The sequence below is a fragment of the Pleuronectes platessa genome, chromosome 13 (assembly GCF_947347685.1).
Source record: "Pleuronectes platessa chromosome 13, fPlePla1.1, whole genome shotgun sequence".
NCBI lineage: Eukaryota > Metazoa > Chordata > Actinopteri > Pleuronectiformes > Pleuronectidae > Pleuronectes > Pleuronectes platessa.
Window position 1 is genome coordinate 4,935,616 of NC_070638.1, and position 16,081 is coordinate 4,951,696.

Consider the following 16,081-nt stretch of genomic DNA (forward strand, 5'->3'; position numbering starts at 1 on the left):
CATCCACTACACAACAGTGTGTGTCAGTCCTTTGTTTCTGAGCAGGTGCTCGACAAGCTTTTCATTTTTAGAGTCAGCTATTGTTTTATCTGTGAGGTGTTTGTCTCCGGCTGTCAGTCAGAAGAACCGGTGAAGGTTTGGTGTCACTGGGGTTTGTTCAAATTAAATCATTTGAAAGGAGCTGAAGTGCTTGTTCTAGTTCCAACTTGTCAAACTCATCAAACACTCATCATGTAAAACTTTAGTGTTTATGAAAGAGAGACGGACAAAAGGAAAAGTATACTCAAGGTCTAAATGATTTTAAAAACTTATTTCTGTTCAGCAAATCCAAAAACTTTTAAATATAATGTACCCCAATACACCAGTATTTACTTATGTGCTACCTTAGAGGTCAAGCAGTTAAATATAATAATCCTGAATATAGGAAGTGTGGATTTATGGCTTGTAGTATTGGAAGTGTTCATATTATTGTGTCCACCTTCTGTAGGTATTTGACAAAAGTAAACTTGATACTTTAACTTACTTGGTTAAATGTTACTGTAAACTCACCCTGTATTTATGCTGTAGAAATAAAGGGGGCCATATTTAATGATTTCTTATATTCCTTAATTAATATATACATATATATAGCATATGATTCGTTATCAAAAAGTATCCATCAATTTTTCCCAGATTCCTATTGAGTCACTGTGACCTTCAACTTCAATTCTACTTCAGTTAAACAGTTAATCCATCAGGTCAAGTGACAACTGGTCAGTTTGAATTCCCTCAAGGGATTTGATAGATCAAGTGTGGAAAACGTGTTTGTTAGGTAGCCGTGACCTTTGACCCTTTCCCACCCAAATAGAATCAGGTCATCTTTGAGTCAAACTCAACTTTTGCACCAAATGTGAAGAAATTCCCTCGAGGAGTTCTGGAAATATCGTGTTCACAAGAATAAGATGATCAGAACCTGATTCCTCCAGCAACTGGCTCTACCAGATGCATAACAATATTTGTGTTAATAACAATACATATTTATATTTTTTATTCAACAAATGTGCTTCAAACTAAACTCTATTTGTAAAATTTTAATTTTAAGACATGATGATCCTTTAAAATCTGTCAACATGTGGTGTTGTTTTCCCTCATCTCTCCAGCAGGTGTCGCTCTGACCTCATGTTTCCCATCTCCACTCAGAAAAGAGGCAGAGATACAAGAATCCAATGTTTATAATGTGGATACATTTATAGAATATCATTTTTCTTTACAATGGAATCCATCTGTCATTCCAAGATGACCAGAACAAAACAAAACAAAAAAGCACACAATACAGTCAATAAAACAAACCAATAGAACACATGATTGTCACTTACTGCGAGTCACAAAGGAATTACGTACCGTGAATAAATAATCTACAGAAATATGTACAATATGCACAACGAGAATTCAATGGAAGTGCAAATAAAGCTTTGGATCCCTGCACAGGAGGAGGAGGGAAAGCAGATGTAGACCGAGCCAGCTGCCCCCAGCAAACAGTGATGAAGCAATAATCACCCAGAAGTCATCAATTCACAGGACATTTAGTAACATTTAGGCTTTGAGCTCCTGCATTCAATGACTTTTTTCAAAAATTAATAAGCTGAGCAAAAAACAAATATTATGTACAGTGCATCGCATTCCACAGAAAAACTGGATTCGATCCTCGTCGTCCAATCAGCATCAAGGCAACATCCACGGGAACCACAGGCGGCGGCGGCGGAGAGAGAGAGAGAGAGAGAAGGAAACGGAGAGAGATCCAGAGAAGAGGCGACTCACCGCAGGAGAAAAAATAAAACCTCATTGTGCTCCTGCTGGGCTCCCTTCAGCCGGTAATGACAGACGCAGGCTGCGGGTTTATATTTAAACGCTGTACAACTCTCCTTCCTTTCCCATTTACACCAACTGGAGACCAGGAGAAGAAAAGAGCTGGTTGGTGAGAGGAGCTGCATGTGTGGTGTGTAACTCGCTCCTGTCGGGTCAGGAACACACACACAACCACACACACACACACTCACACACTCACACTCTTAGCACAATGCACACATGTAAGGTCCCAAGCTTTGAGTCTCTGGTGGGTTCAGTCGCTCCCAGTTACCCAGTGTTCAAGTACTCCAGCGCCACCTCGTAGCAGAACTTGTACTGGTCCTGAAAGAGGAGAATCAAACAGAGGAAACTTTAGAGAGAATGAAAAGACACCGCTGCCTGGTCATTTGATTAAATACATATTATTATTAGAGAAATGAATCATATAAAATCAATATGAATTGATATAATGGGGCACACATTAGGGTCAACTGATATTCTGCTGTAGTGGTGCATATTTTCAAGATATCAAAATTAGACCTGATCACACAAAGCTTCATTCAGGAGCAAAAATCAGTCTTTAAAACAGAACATAAATAAAAAATTTGACATTTATCGTGATAATCATCGATATCGACTTATGTTAAAAATGTCTATCTTGATATAACTGTGGCCATCTCGCCTAGTTCCAACTTGCAGAAAGTTTTTAAAGATTCATTTTTTGTTTTCTTAAACCCTCATTGAATAGAAAACAAAGTAAAGCCAACAGAAAATAGAGGTTGAGAGAAAGTAGCTCTAGAATTCAACAAAGGTCAAAGGCCATGAACCAAAACCTGTGACTGCTATTTATGCAAAAAAAATGGCACTAACTTTATGTAATTAGCTTTAATAAGACACATAATATGCATAATGTTCAAACCAAGTAGTGGAGCAAGTCTTTAAAAACCACGTGGCACTATATAACTGTGGAAAGGGCTCCTCACCAGTAGATCCACCATGTTGGGTTTGTTGTTCCTCAGTGTCTTGACTGCGTGGAACACGTCCACCGAGCGCTGGTGCTGCAGCATCTCACACACGATGCTGATGGCACAGAAGGTTCCACTGCGGCCTCCTCCGTTCCTACACATGAGACGGAGGACATCACATTAGAGTTTGGTGTAGAAGGGTAAAGCTCACAGTGAGGAGCTGAGGAGTTGTATTTTGATGCAGTGGAGCTTCTCGGTCAGTAGGTGGAGATGTTTCATCTTTAATGTGCACTCTGACTGAGCCTCCTCCTGCAGAGTGTGTGTTTGGGGGGGAACTTACAGACAGTGGACCACAGTGCGTCCCTCGCCCCCGTCGTACTCCTCCTGCCACTTGTCCACCTGTCGGATCAGCTTGAGGAAGGAGCGCTTGGACATGGGCGTGTCCCTGTACATGGGCCAGCCCAGGAACTGGAACTGCTGCACCATCCGGTAGCCGTCCTGTGGCTGGAAAGGGGGGGGGGGGGGGGGGGGGAGGAGGACACACCGGTTATCCCAGGTTAACACACAAACACACACAAGAGGGGGGGGTAATCGCTGTGCTGTGCAGAGATACAATCAGACTGAGGCGGGGGCCGAGCTAAGCCTCGATGGCGACAAGTAGGACGAGAGATGGATAAAGGCCAAGAAGAGATGGAGGAGCAGATGGACGAGGGTGATGGACGAGCACAGTCACGGCTGCAGAGATAGCCGAGCAGACGCAGACCCTCTGAATCACACTCGGACATATGGATCAATAACACTTGTCAGTGATCATGTGTGATTAGACCGGACTGCACTTAACGTGCCGGGCGGTGCCCCTGCAGGTCAGAGGACGTCAGGACACGGTGAAGTGCCGAGCGATTATCGACGACCTGAGACAGACAGTGGAGCTAAGGAGCTTAGGCAGGTGAGTGCAGGTGAAGCCGGCCCGGGTCAGAACCATGTCCACACAGTGAGGACGACCAGTTTGAAGTTAAAGGGGTCAGTCTAAAGAATGTGTTGTGTAGCTCAGGAAACAGTGTCTACACAATAAAATAGCAGGTGTATTGATTTTGGTTTGCGACGCTCAGAGAATTGAAATAAACAAATGTTTAGAAGCTTCTCTCTCCAGAATAAGAAACACAAAATTTGTCTTGATAATCCACGAGACACATCGTCAACAATGTCCATAGGTGACATTTCCAGTAGTTCCAGTAAATGTCAGTTATGTGGACTAATCTCGAGCAGTGGTTCCCGACCAGCAGGTCAGGCCTCTGCATGGGGTCCCAGGATGAATGTGAGGGGGGTCACAGGATGATTAAGACGATGGGATCAACAACAACAAAAGAAAACATATGCTGTCTTTCTTCTTCCGCCTAATCCTTCTCTAATTTGAGACTTTTGCTTGTCAAACACACATAATCTAAAATACTTTGATTCTATGAAAGTTGATTCGATTCAAACAATCTGATAAGGAAACACCCATAAAACTTTTACCCAAGTTTTCTATAAGTGTTTTAAAAAAGGGATTTTTCTTAATAAGAATCAGGACAGAGAGTTTCCTGTGTGTCACGTACCCGCGCTGCGTTGTAGATCCGGAATATTCTGCTGATGATGTCCTCCTCCAGGTCGGCGGAGACAAACTCCACCTGGATGGGTCCATGTCGGTGGACGCCGTTTTCTGGCCAGTACTGTGGGCACAACTAAACAAAAGAGGCACGTACACAAACACACACATTCACACACAGACAGGTAAATGCAGCCACACACACACAGACACACACACAAAAGAACAGCACAAGAAAAACAAAGAGACAGAAAGATGATTCATTAGTTTTGGAACAGAAACCATCCTGACATTGATTTCAAATGTTTATACACACGTGTGAATTATGTTGGATTTGGGGATAAAAACACAAAAACACAAAGAGTCAGACAGAATAAGATGAGTTGCCTCTGAGCTTTCAGATGAGCTTTCTCTCTTAAATACGACAAACTGCTCCTTCACTGGAGAATATTGGTACAAGAAGTCAGAAGATGGTTTTTGACGGAACATTACAAACACAGACGAGAGGCTTCTCCTCATCATCACACACTTTGTTCCACAAATCAAACAAACATTCCTCAGAGACCTCGGCTAATTGTTCCGATCTCGTCAGAAACACAGACGCAGACTCACACACTCACACACACACACACACAGACACACACTCAGACACAATTTCCAGTGTCTGATTAATAGTTTAAAGTCATAGACATACGTTGTTTGCCATTTTTGTTACTTTTCACCTAGAGCCTTTACTTTAGCTTAATTCACTATATGTCAAAAGCTATTAACATTTTATCTGCTAGTTGAAAGTAATGGATCGACTTCATCTGTGACATTTAGCGAACACGTTTACATTACTTTTGTATAACCAACTATTATTAGTATAATTCTATATTCATCCAAAGCTATGTTTAATATTTCAATTTCACTTACGGATACTTTTATTACATTGAGCTAATTTGTCTAATTGTTGTTTCACAATTTATCCATTTGCCTACATTTACCAACATTTTTAAACAATTTAATCATTAAAATCAATGAACTATTGCAAATATGAAAATAATAATAATGATCACAGGAAGCAGTTGTGTTTCTAACAAACTCTGGAACAGTGTTTAAAGTTCAGAAGGAGAAACAAACTCCTGGGACGACCTCGTGAAAGCTTCCAAATCTCCTCCAGTTCCGCTCCTCGGGAGAGAAAGCCCAGTTAAGAACACACACCTGCAGACCTGCACACCTCCAGCTTCACAGAGCTCGGAATCAGACGACTGGGAAGTGTACAAACACACACACAGATGGACAGATTCCGCACCGACTCACACACACACACACACACACACATGCAGTGTCACACCGTCGTGAACAAACAAGGGGGGGAAACAAGAAAAGGAGACTCCCTGGGAAGACGGTAAATAACAGGGATGAGAGAGCATGCATACAGATGGACCAACAAATATATGCTCACTTCTTTTTCTTCATACACCAAAACAACAAAAACACTTCTACAGTCTGTGTGGCACCTAAAGCTGAACCTCCAGCTTCCTTTGAGAGTGCGTCAAAACCTGACAAACAGATGCAGAAACAAAGATGCTGATGCCGGTACAGCTCCACCTCCCTCGCCTCCATCTACGCCTCGCCGCCTGCCTCCCATCCCACCTGTGCTGCTTTCCTTGGCTGGCTGGCTGGCTGGCTGGCTGGCTACAGTGAGAATATTGAATGAAAGGCCTTCTTCTTTTCAGCCAGTCACCGAGGGAAAGGGGATTTGGATGGGGAGAGCAGCCTGGCTTCAGGCTTTGATCCCCGGGTGTTATGACAGAGCCTCGGGCGGAGAAACCCGGAGAGTCTCTTCCACGGGCCTGTCTCTCCATCTCGCTGTGCTTTCATGGCAAGTCCTCCTCCACTGTGGAGCGTCTGCCTCGTTCTCAAACCTGCTCTGTGTACACGTGTGTGTATGTGTGTGTTTGTGTTTGCGGTTGCAGATGCACAAAGAGAAAGCAATCTCCCTCTGACTCCAGTTCCCACGCTGTTTGTGTGACTTCATCGGTTACACACTTCTGAGGAAAAAGGGAAGCTTCCCCGTGTCGTGTGTTTGCGAGCGCCTTCCCTTGCATTGTCCCTGCAGGATTATCGTTGTGTGTTGTTTGTGTAGGAGTGAACGTGCACACGTATCAGGTCGGGTTTACCTGGGCTGGGTCCACGTCGTTGAGCATCACTATGGAGGTGCAGTGGTAGTCCAGCACTAGTCTCCAGAAGTCCTTCACCGTGTTGGGCAGCGGGTGCTGGGTCACGATGAACGCAGAGGGCTGCTTATAACTCTGGAGGAAAAACAGAGACAAGAGCAGAGTTAAATAAAAAACATGTCCCTGAAGGCAGCACATGCATATTGCACAGGTTGGAAGCTGATAACCCCCCGAAAATAAACCTAGAACCATTTCCCTAAATGACCTCCATCCTTTGACCCCCCCCCCGCTCGCTGAGTGTTGTTTTCTAATGGAGATTTCATGTCTGCCGAGATTTTATTAGGACGCTGCACTTTTAATGTGGTTCCTGGCTCCCGAGCGTAGCCTATGTTAACTGAGAGGATCCCGAGGTCACCTGCTCAATCCCGGCAAGAGCCAAAAAGTCCATCACACCATGCGTGCCTCGTCAAGGTGACCTCTGCTCGGGGCCGCACCGGAATAAATGTGTCATTTGAAAATCGCTGTGCGTTGCATTTTTTCTGTCGTCTCGTGGTGCAACTTAGATATTGTGAGGAGGGCTGGGCGATGTACGGGAAATGTTCCGATAACCGACATTTATAACCTCTAACCGACCTAGTTATGGTCAGGTCGGTTGATTCAGTGAATGCTTTCCCCCCCGATGTGAGTGCTTCACGAACTGTCGGGTTTCTTCTATATTACCTAGCCCCCTGCTGTGTCTCCTCCCTCCTCCCTCCCCTGCTGACCTGTGCTCACATTACACATTTACAATTAACACCAACACTAATCACAAGTTATTAGGACACGTAGGCTACAGGAAATAGCCAAGTGGTCAAAGTATTATTTCAAAAGTGATGCATTTAAGTGATGCAAAGTGTCTGTGTTCGACTCTTACGTCCATGAGCGCGGCGTTGATGTAGTTGGAGCTCTCCCCGTCGATGGTGATCAGGAAGGGGAGGCAGCGGTCCGGCGGCAGCACGTCCATGCAGCGGTTCTTCTCGTGGTTCCGGGGCAGCAGGGCGATGCTGCAGTCCTCCACCCGCAGCGTGGGCGTCACCATGTTCAGCGTCTGCGAGGCGGAGGCAGAGTTAGCGGCTGTCACACCGACACGAGGAAGGTGGGGCACTTTGGCTAATTATCTCCCGATATGGTAATTAACAATGCAATTCTTTAATCAGTTACGTTAGCGACTCCCCTGATGCGACTGTGATGACACTCAGGGGCATGACGCTGATTGGTCCGAGGAGGGGTGCTGCTATTACACATTTAAGAGATATATAGCTGCTGCTGATTGGCCCAGAGGGGGGCTGTGCCATTCATCAATACACAACATGTTTACCGTTGTTTTGAAACTTATCCTGCACACAACAAATTTAATTACAGATACACAAACACACGCAGGTTTGTTCGTGTCCTCTCACCCTGAACTCCTCCTTGATGGGGCTGGAGTTGGTCTGCGGGTCCAGGCGGTTCATGTCGTAGTAGACGGAGCGCAGCTGACTGGCGGGTATGGTGGTGTCGCCGCAGAGGCACGCCTCCAAGATGGCGTCGTGGATGAAGACATACTGCTCCTGCAAAAAACAGCATCCTCATTGCGGATCCATCAGAACTCGACATCCCACCACCCGGCACACAGGAGCCAGTGTGCCTCAAGCACTCACTGACCTTTCCTCAACCTCACCGTGATTATTCCTTACCCCTAAGGCAGCTCCTGTGACTAATATTTGTCATTGTCTATGTTCAAAGGTTACATTACATATTTTTGCATTTTTTGGTGCGGAGCTGATTTTCCTTTTCTTACAAAACCCAGATTTTCATGACATTTAAAAAAACCTTAAAATATTCAACGGGGGCCGGTAAAGAGGCATTTTCTTCAATTCCTTGACCTTTTCAGGTATTTTTTTTATGACCCTATTAAACCCCCGCTGAGTGCAGCAAGGTTTACATCTCATCTGGATTATCATCACGATCGATGCACAAGCGAGGTGGAGATCTCAAAAACTAAAAACAACCCCTGCTGTCCCTAAACGTCCTGCAGAGGGAAACAGGAAGTGGAGACACATTCCCTCCTCTTCGCATCAGTCACTCAAGCGGTGGAGACGGTGACACGGCTGCAGGCTTGACGCAAATCTCTTCTGAAGTGACATTTTCAGCTGACACCCTCCTGTCACTTCGGACCACAATCCGCACACATGCACAGGGGTCACTGATTTAAAGATTCACAGACAGATGTTTGTCCATTTGTTAAGTCGGGTGCAGATTGTGAACTGCTCGCCCGAGAGTTTGATCGGCCCGACCCGGCCTGACCCGGGCTGGGCTGGGCAAGCGGGTCGGTGATAGCGATAGGTGCAATCTGCAGATTGATAGATCTTATCTGAGCTCATAAAACCATAAACAACAACGAGGCTTTTCATTTCCTGGGACAGATTAAACCGCGTCGGAGAGCTGGTGTCTGGCCTCAGGCTGGAAGGAGCCGGGCCAACGAGCCCGAACACCTGCGAGGGGAAAACACACTTTGAAGGTCACTGAACTTCAGGAGAGTGACTCAGGGTGAACAACATTTGGTCTCCAGTTACTCAAATCCCAATTCAGACGTCAGCGATGAAACATTTGCCCATTAAGTCCAATGACGCTTGTGATTTAAAGGGAATTACGAGGAAATGATGCATTCAATGAGACTATGGACACCTCCAGATGGCTAGTGTTAAAAAAATGCACAAAGTCCTCTGGTGGTCCACGCTGGTGTAAAGCTGTGGGATGAGCCGGGATGTTTTCAATACGAGCTGAACGCTGTCAGTTACAAGCCTCTAAATCTTTTTATTATGGTGTGTGCTGCCAAGTGCGTGTGCTTAGCACCCAGGGGAATAGTGAGGGGGGGGGGGGGCACTTAAGTCGATGCAAATGAGAAATTATCAAATAAAAAAAGTAAAAGGTGAAAATATCACGACGACGACATCGTGTACAATAAAAAACCACACGGGTGCTGCGGCCGTTAATGACGCTGCTGTAAATATAAACACTGGTCACCATCTTGTGTCAGGATCACAACACCTGTCAACATGTTGGTAATACTACTCAGTAGTTATTACTGCATTAGTACATGAGCGCTCAGTAATTAGTACAAGAGCACTCAGTAATTAGTACAGGGGTACTTAGCAGACATTACAAAATTATTATTATTATTATTATTATTATTATGAGTACTCGGAAGTCATTACTAGATTATTATTATTACATACTCAGTGGTCATTAGTACACAAGTACATGAGTTTAGAAACTGACTGACGGCAAACATTTAAACTAATTATGCTGCATTTTAAAAGATAATGATTCATGAGTCACTGGGAAAATGGTTTAAAACCTTTACCGCCTGACTCACGCTGCAACAACTAAATTAATATCTAATAAATTGACAGATAATGATTTGTTTTCCTCAACAATTACAGATGGACTTAGTTTAAGTTCTGCATTGTTTACTTTTAATTCTGAACATTTGCTCTGGAGCAGCAGAGAAGTGGGGCTTATGCTAAGAATCACTCTGAGATACCAGTTAATCCAGGTCTGATGGCAGCAGCCTGTCAAACTGCCTCCCCCCCCACTCCTCTGTGTTCTGCTGAGCGGTCCCAGTGGACCGGCCCGGCTCTGGCACCAGATTCACCGTACCTCAGTCTGCACCATGTTGACCCTCCGCGAGCGCAGCTCCCTCACACAGTTGTAAATATCCACCACGCCCTCTCGCTCGGCCATGTCCAGCATGATGTCGATGACGATGAAGCAGCCGGTCCGACCGGCGCCGGCGCTGAGGAGCAACAAACAGACGATTCTCAGTTAGACAACTTCAGCTTGACTTCCTAAGTACAGCCTAGAAGCTAATGTGTTGTTAATAGTCATAATTTCACGGGGTTATTCATATAATTTGTAATAAAAAGCACGTAAGAAGTCTTTCACTTGGAGATTTTACAGCTGCAGCCTCACTTGTTCTACATTAACTGGTTAGACAGCGATCCTTCCCAGTGCACCCACTCACCTGCAGTGAACCACCATGGGTCCAGCATTGGTCAGGGTCTTGGACTTCACCCTCCTGATGAAGCCCAGCAGCCCTGTGGCGTGATAGGGGACGCCGTGGTCCGGCCAGCCCGTGAAGTGGAACTGTCGGATCTCCCGGATCTCGTGAGCCCCTCTCTGAGGAACAGGGGGGGGGGCAGAGATGTGGTGAGAGGACAGAGGTTACACAGTGCACACATGACACAAGGGGTCGTTTCGAGGCAAACACAGAGTCGGATTAAATACAAACACACACTTCATGGACAAAACCAAGATGGGGTTTGAGCAGAGGTTCTACTATCTGAGAGCAAACGAGTGACGTGGACTTTTCTCTTTACCCACATTGCACCTCTCGGTCCTACGGAGGACACAGGCTGCTACAGCTATTATTTGGACACTATGTATTTAACATATAAATCAAAGTTTCCTAAAGTTTGTGGAAGTTGGGAATCAAGATTATTCTGAAAGTGGTTTCACAGAATAAACTTGTTGCTTTGGGGAATTACAAGTTGCAGTATCGCACTGAAAATGTCATTTTGACCTAAATTACTAAATTTTGCTGAACTTTTACATTAACCAACAACTATACGACACATGACAATAAAGACAAAACTGAATATGCATAATACATCCTTTAAAAAACACCAAACATGGCAGCCTTATTCATATTATCACGACCTTGATAAGCTGCTTGTAATAAAGTTCATCTCGAGCAGAACTTTTACCCGAGTGACATTATATAAACTTTTAAAGACGACCCTCTTTTCAGCCACTTAACGACCACACACTCCTCCTGACGGGCACATGACCCCGGCTCAGCTCTGTCAGAGGTCGAGAACCGAGCGCGAGGGCAGACGTCTGATGAACGCTGTTAAAAGTGTCTCTTTGTGAAAGAAGGTGAGAAACTTTACCTTCTCCACAGCGAAGGTCCTGATGACGTACTCCGACAGCAGCTCGGTCTCGATCAGCGTCACCTTGATGTCCCGGTAGATCTCCGTGTCATCGGGCCAGTACTTGCAGCACTTCACCTGAGAGCGACAAAAGCCACATGCACACAATCTCCATGTTAACCGTGGCGTGTATTCGTTAGAGTAGATCATTTTGGCATGTACTTAAAACAAAATGACAGGCTTACAGATATGATGCCTATCTTCTGGACTCTCAGACATTCTCAGAGAGTCCTCCAGATGTTCATCTTATTTGCTCTCTACCTTTTTGGGATGACCTTTGACCTAGGGAATTATCTCTGACCAGCTAATAGGCGGGTGCAGAAGGAAGGTTCTTGACCAATGTGTTTTCATCTTCAGGTACAAAAACATGTCCTTGTTTAGTCAGAAATCCCCATGTGGGATGTGTTTTACCTGAAGTCATGGGCGGAACCAACCTCCCTATATAAATGTGCTTTCGACCCCTGCAAGTGAGATTTCACTTTTGGCTTGTGTATCTCCGGGGTTTCTAGATGCCCGTCCCGACCTGTCATCTCTTGTAATAAACTTTGTTATACTGAAAGTACTGGGTCCCCGGAGTCCTTCCTTCATCATCAACATCTTCTACAACATCATCAACCTCTCGGCTGCATAGAATATACCATAACCGCAATGTATTATGCAATTAATCTTGCTCCGCACACACACACACACACACACACACATACATGATTTGAGTGTCTGCAACTTGCGAGGCCATTTTTTTCTCCCCCTTCTATAAAAGATAATTGTCACATAACGTTATCTCCCCTTTGCCACCTGATATCTCACTTTCTCGAGCATTTCTTTCAAGTCAAGATGAGATTTGCTTCGTATTAGTTTCGGCCCGCGGTCAAGGATCTGCTGTAAATGAGAATCTTATATATCGACGGAGAGCTCATTCGCACATTATTGCTTTTTCATTCTCACGTCGATAATGTGAAAATGAGTGTAAAGGTAGACCGTAAAAGAAACCGGCAACAAAGCAGATTAGACACAGAGGGGGTGTGAGATTTCTCCCCCTTAAAAAATCTTTTTTTGACTACCAGTGCAGAGAAATAGGGCAAAACATAAAAAAAAAAGAAAAAAAAAGTGCACTATGATTGGATGAGGGAGGTATAACGACGATCTAATGACAAAGTGAAATAATGAACCCTGAGCTGGTTAAAGCAGATTTCCCAGCAGGGATCTAAAACACCCCACTGAAAATATTACTTGTATTAGGTGTCATAAGAGTGCAGAATTACCCCACTCCCCCCCCTTACCTCCCCCCCAGTCCAATTAAACTGTTGATACAGGGGGAGCCGGGCTTTAAATGAGACGGAGATCTTGGAGGTGTATCAGAGAATGATACTTTTTGATGAGGGATAGAACTAGATTCAATTTTCATTTCTGGAGTCTCTGCGCTGATTAGGAATGAAATGAGATTTTTGGTTTGTGGAGTGACACAGACAGAGAGGGGGGGGGGCTTTCAGGTCCCTCTCTCTCCGACACCCCCGATGACTAATCCCCGATGACAATCACAAATCCACCGTCCGCTTCCAGCCAGATTGAATTAGGCAAAAGCCATTACCTTATTAGATCGCTCGGAATCAGGAGCCTGGTTTTCGGGGGGGAATTAGCCTTTGGGCTGAATTATGCCGGCGTATATATCTACAGATGTTCTTTTGCCTTGTGGATACTCTGAGAGCCTCTTGAACTCACCTGCTCTTTTGGATTAAATATACGGAAGCGAAGCACACGCAGCATCACCTCATCACACACACACACACACATCACCTCATCACACACACACACACACACATCAGCTCACACACACACCTTCCAAACCAAACCTCTCATACATCAAAGTGAGCCGAGCGCCGCCCCTGTGTGCGGGAACCAGCAGGACGGGGCCCGTGTGTGTGTATCTGCGCGTGTGCCAGGATTTCCCAGAGTTCATCAGCAACTGTGCCGAGCAGATGGCCCACTGTGATGTGGCGGAGCGGTTTTTATGGGGGCCCCTCTGTGGAGCCGCCACCACTGTGACCAACTGTGCCTACCGCCCGCCATTGGACAAGGATCATATACCAGACGGTTTGGGGGCCCCGGGGCCCCGCCGAGGACGGCACCGCAGCTAAGCAGGTGTGGAGAAGGTGTGGGGCGGGGCCGGGCTCGGCTGCTGGAGAGGAACGGCCTAATGAGCTACCTAGAGATGGGCCCATGAATCATGATCAGCTCTGCTACGTTTAAGACCCTCCAAAAGAAAAAAGAATGCACATCAGCGAAATCAAGGTGTGCTCCGGCGGTTTAAAGGGGTTTTCAACGAGAGTGTGTTTAAAATTCTTAAGAGAAACTCCCCCCCGGCGGTAAGAGCATTACACTGTATGTTAAAACCTTAATTTTCTCTTGATTGTAACCTCACCAGGAGGAACTACACTGTGAGCTAAGTGGAACAAATTGAGACTGAAGTAGGGCGGTGGGATTTTCAGGCCACATGCTGGAGCAGGCGAGAGCCCTCAAAAAAAAAGGAAAAGTCAAAGCTCCACCATTAGTTTGATCATTATGAAGCGTCCACACCACTCAATAACCCCCCCCCCCCCTTTTCTCCCAATGAGCACAACATTAAGAGATGTTTCTGGTAGGAGCTGGTGGCTACAGCCGAGTGTAATCTGCTGTTATAGAGCCACTCAGATGAAACAGTAGTCAGTCGCCTGGATGCCTCTCTGGTAATGAAGGCCATCAATCAGCTTCTCCTCTCTTCTCACTGATCAGATAGATGGAAAAAGAGCTGGCGGCATGCGAGACCCACGCCTCACTAAGCCCCACGCACACACACACACACACACAGACACACACACGGGCCCTGATGTTCAAAGACACGCACATAAAAAAAAAAAAAAGATGCCTCCGTTTGCCTTGAGATACAATCAGAGCCGTCGGTCCACTGGGGGCAAGGTAATCTGATTTGAGATCTGCGCTTGTGATGAACACGTTTTTAACACCCACCCGTCCCACTTCCACCAGGTTGGTCACCATGACGATGGCTGCCGTGTTCTCCTGCCAGACCATCCTCCAGAAGTCGAACACCGTCTCCTGCATCGGCCCTATAGGAGACAGAGAGAGAGAGACAGACAGAGAGAGACAGAGAGAGAGAGAGAGAGAGGGAGAGAGAGACAGAGAGAGAGAGAGAGAGAGACAGACAGACAGAGAGAGAGAGACAGAGAGAGAGACAGAGATAGAGAGACAGAGACAGAGACAGAGAGAGAGAGACAGAGACAGAGAGAGAGACAGAGAGAGACAGAGAGAGAGAGAGAGAGAGAGAGAGAGAGAGAGAGAGAGAGAGAGACAGAGAGAGACAGACAGACAGACAGACAGACAGAGACAGACAGAGACAGAGAGAGAGAGAGAGAGAAAGAGACAGAGAGAGAGACATTACGTTCACTGACATCGGAGGTGGTTTGCAATCCGCTGAAGTCGAGCTATAAATTTGGACATTCAATTTCAGGATTCTTTGCGTGTTTGGACCTTAGACGGCAACACAACTGTGATCCAATAACACACAATATCTAATTTAGTCTCTAAACTAAACCCTTCTGTATATTTAAGGGTTTTAAATGTGTTACAAAGGATGTGATCATCATCAAAATGATTATTATACAGGTTAATTACGAAAACAAAAATAGCAATAGGCTGAATACTAATTCTTATTCCCAGTAACTCACCCCTCAAAAGCTGAAAATGGACACTTTAATCTACTTTACAGTGACAACACTTTCTTTATCAAGCCAATAAAGCTTCCGTTTCTGTTTACAGAGGCCGACTAACAGTCAGATCAGCTCATACGTAATAAACACACAGGGGATTTGGAGGTATTACGGCAACAATGCAGTTTACAGAGCAATTCCCCCCCCCCAACTCCTCGGAAGGAGCAGCTAGAAACACGCCAAGTCAGATTTATTTATAGGGCTCTCTTCATCGCAGAGTGCTTACTCTACAGCAGAGAGCTTAAACACAGATGAAAATGAAAACAAGAGTACAAATTAATCACAAACGCGGAGGTGAGGTGAGAGCCGGAGCCTGTCTGTGTGTGTGTGTGTGTGTGTGTCTGTGTGTGTGTGTGTGTGTGTGGCAGAGCTCAGAGTAATTACCACTCCACCTCATCCGCTCATCACCGACCTTTTCCACCGAACCGAACCCAAACGTGTCCGTATTTTAAACTTCAGCGAGCAATAATTGTGGATTGATTGGAATTTAATTATTATTCTGGTTAATTAAAAATATTAATATTAGTCTTAATCAAGAACCAAGAGAGAGAGAGAGAGAGAGAGAGAGAGAGTGCTTCTGACAAATTAATTAGTAAATGCAAATCTCTGCAGTTGTGCGTTCTCCTGTGTTGGTCCAGATCACCTGGAGACATCACAAATTATGCAGACACACACACACACGGGGACACGAGCGTCAACGCAACACGGCGCAGACGGAAAACGATTAGTGTGTGTGTCCCTTGTCGTTTATGAATAACTGCACAAATTAATT

The 16,081-nt window shown here is 45.3% G+C and overlaps 1 protein-coding gene across 1 annotated transcript in view; it reads right to left on the reverse strand.

Annotated features, from left to right (window-relative positions):
• Positions 1-2,112: 2,112 nt before the first annotated feature.
• The window catches only part of LOC128454507 (receptor-type tyrosine-protein phosphatase mu), a 127,007-nt gene continuing 113,038 nt past the window's right edge, over positions 2,113-16,081 (reverse strand). Inside the window, exons 29-39 of the mRNA XM_053437921.1 lie at positions 14,552-14,649; positions 11,510-11,626; positions 10,582-10,736; positions 10,218-10,353; positions 7,976-8,125; positions 7,450-7,623; positions 6,540-6,671; positions 4,385-4,510; positions 3,130-3,293; positions 2,808-2,943; positions 2,113-2,166 (exon numbers count right to left, since the gene is read on the reverse strand). Of these exons, the coding sequence (XP_053293896.1) occupies positions 2,113-2,166; positions 2,808-2,943; positions 3,130-3,293; positions 4,385-4,510; positions 6,540-6,671; positions 7,450-7,623; positions 7,976-8,125; positions 10,218-10,353; positions 10,582-10,736; positions 11,510-11,626; positions 14,552-14,649 (1,442 nt within the window). The remainder of the gene's footprint in view (positions 2,167-2,807; positions 2,944-3,129; positions 3,294-4,384; positions 4,511-6,539; positions 6,672-7,449; positions 7,624-7,975; positions 8,126-10,217; positions 10,354-10,581; positions 10,737-11,509; positions 11,627-14,551; positions 14,650-16,081) is intronic.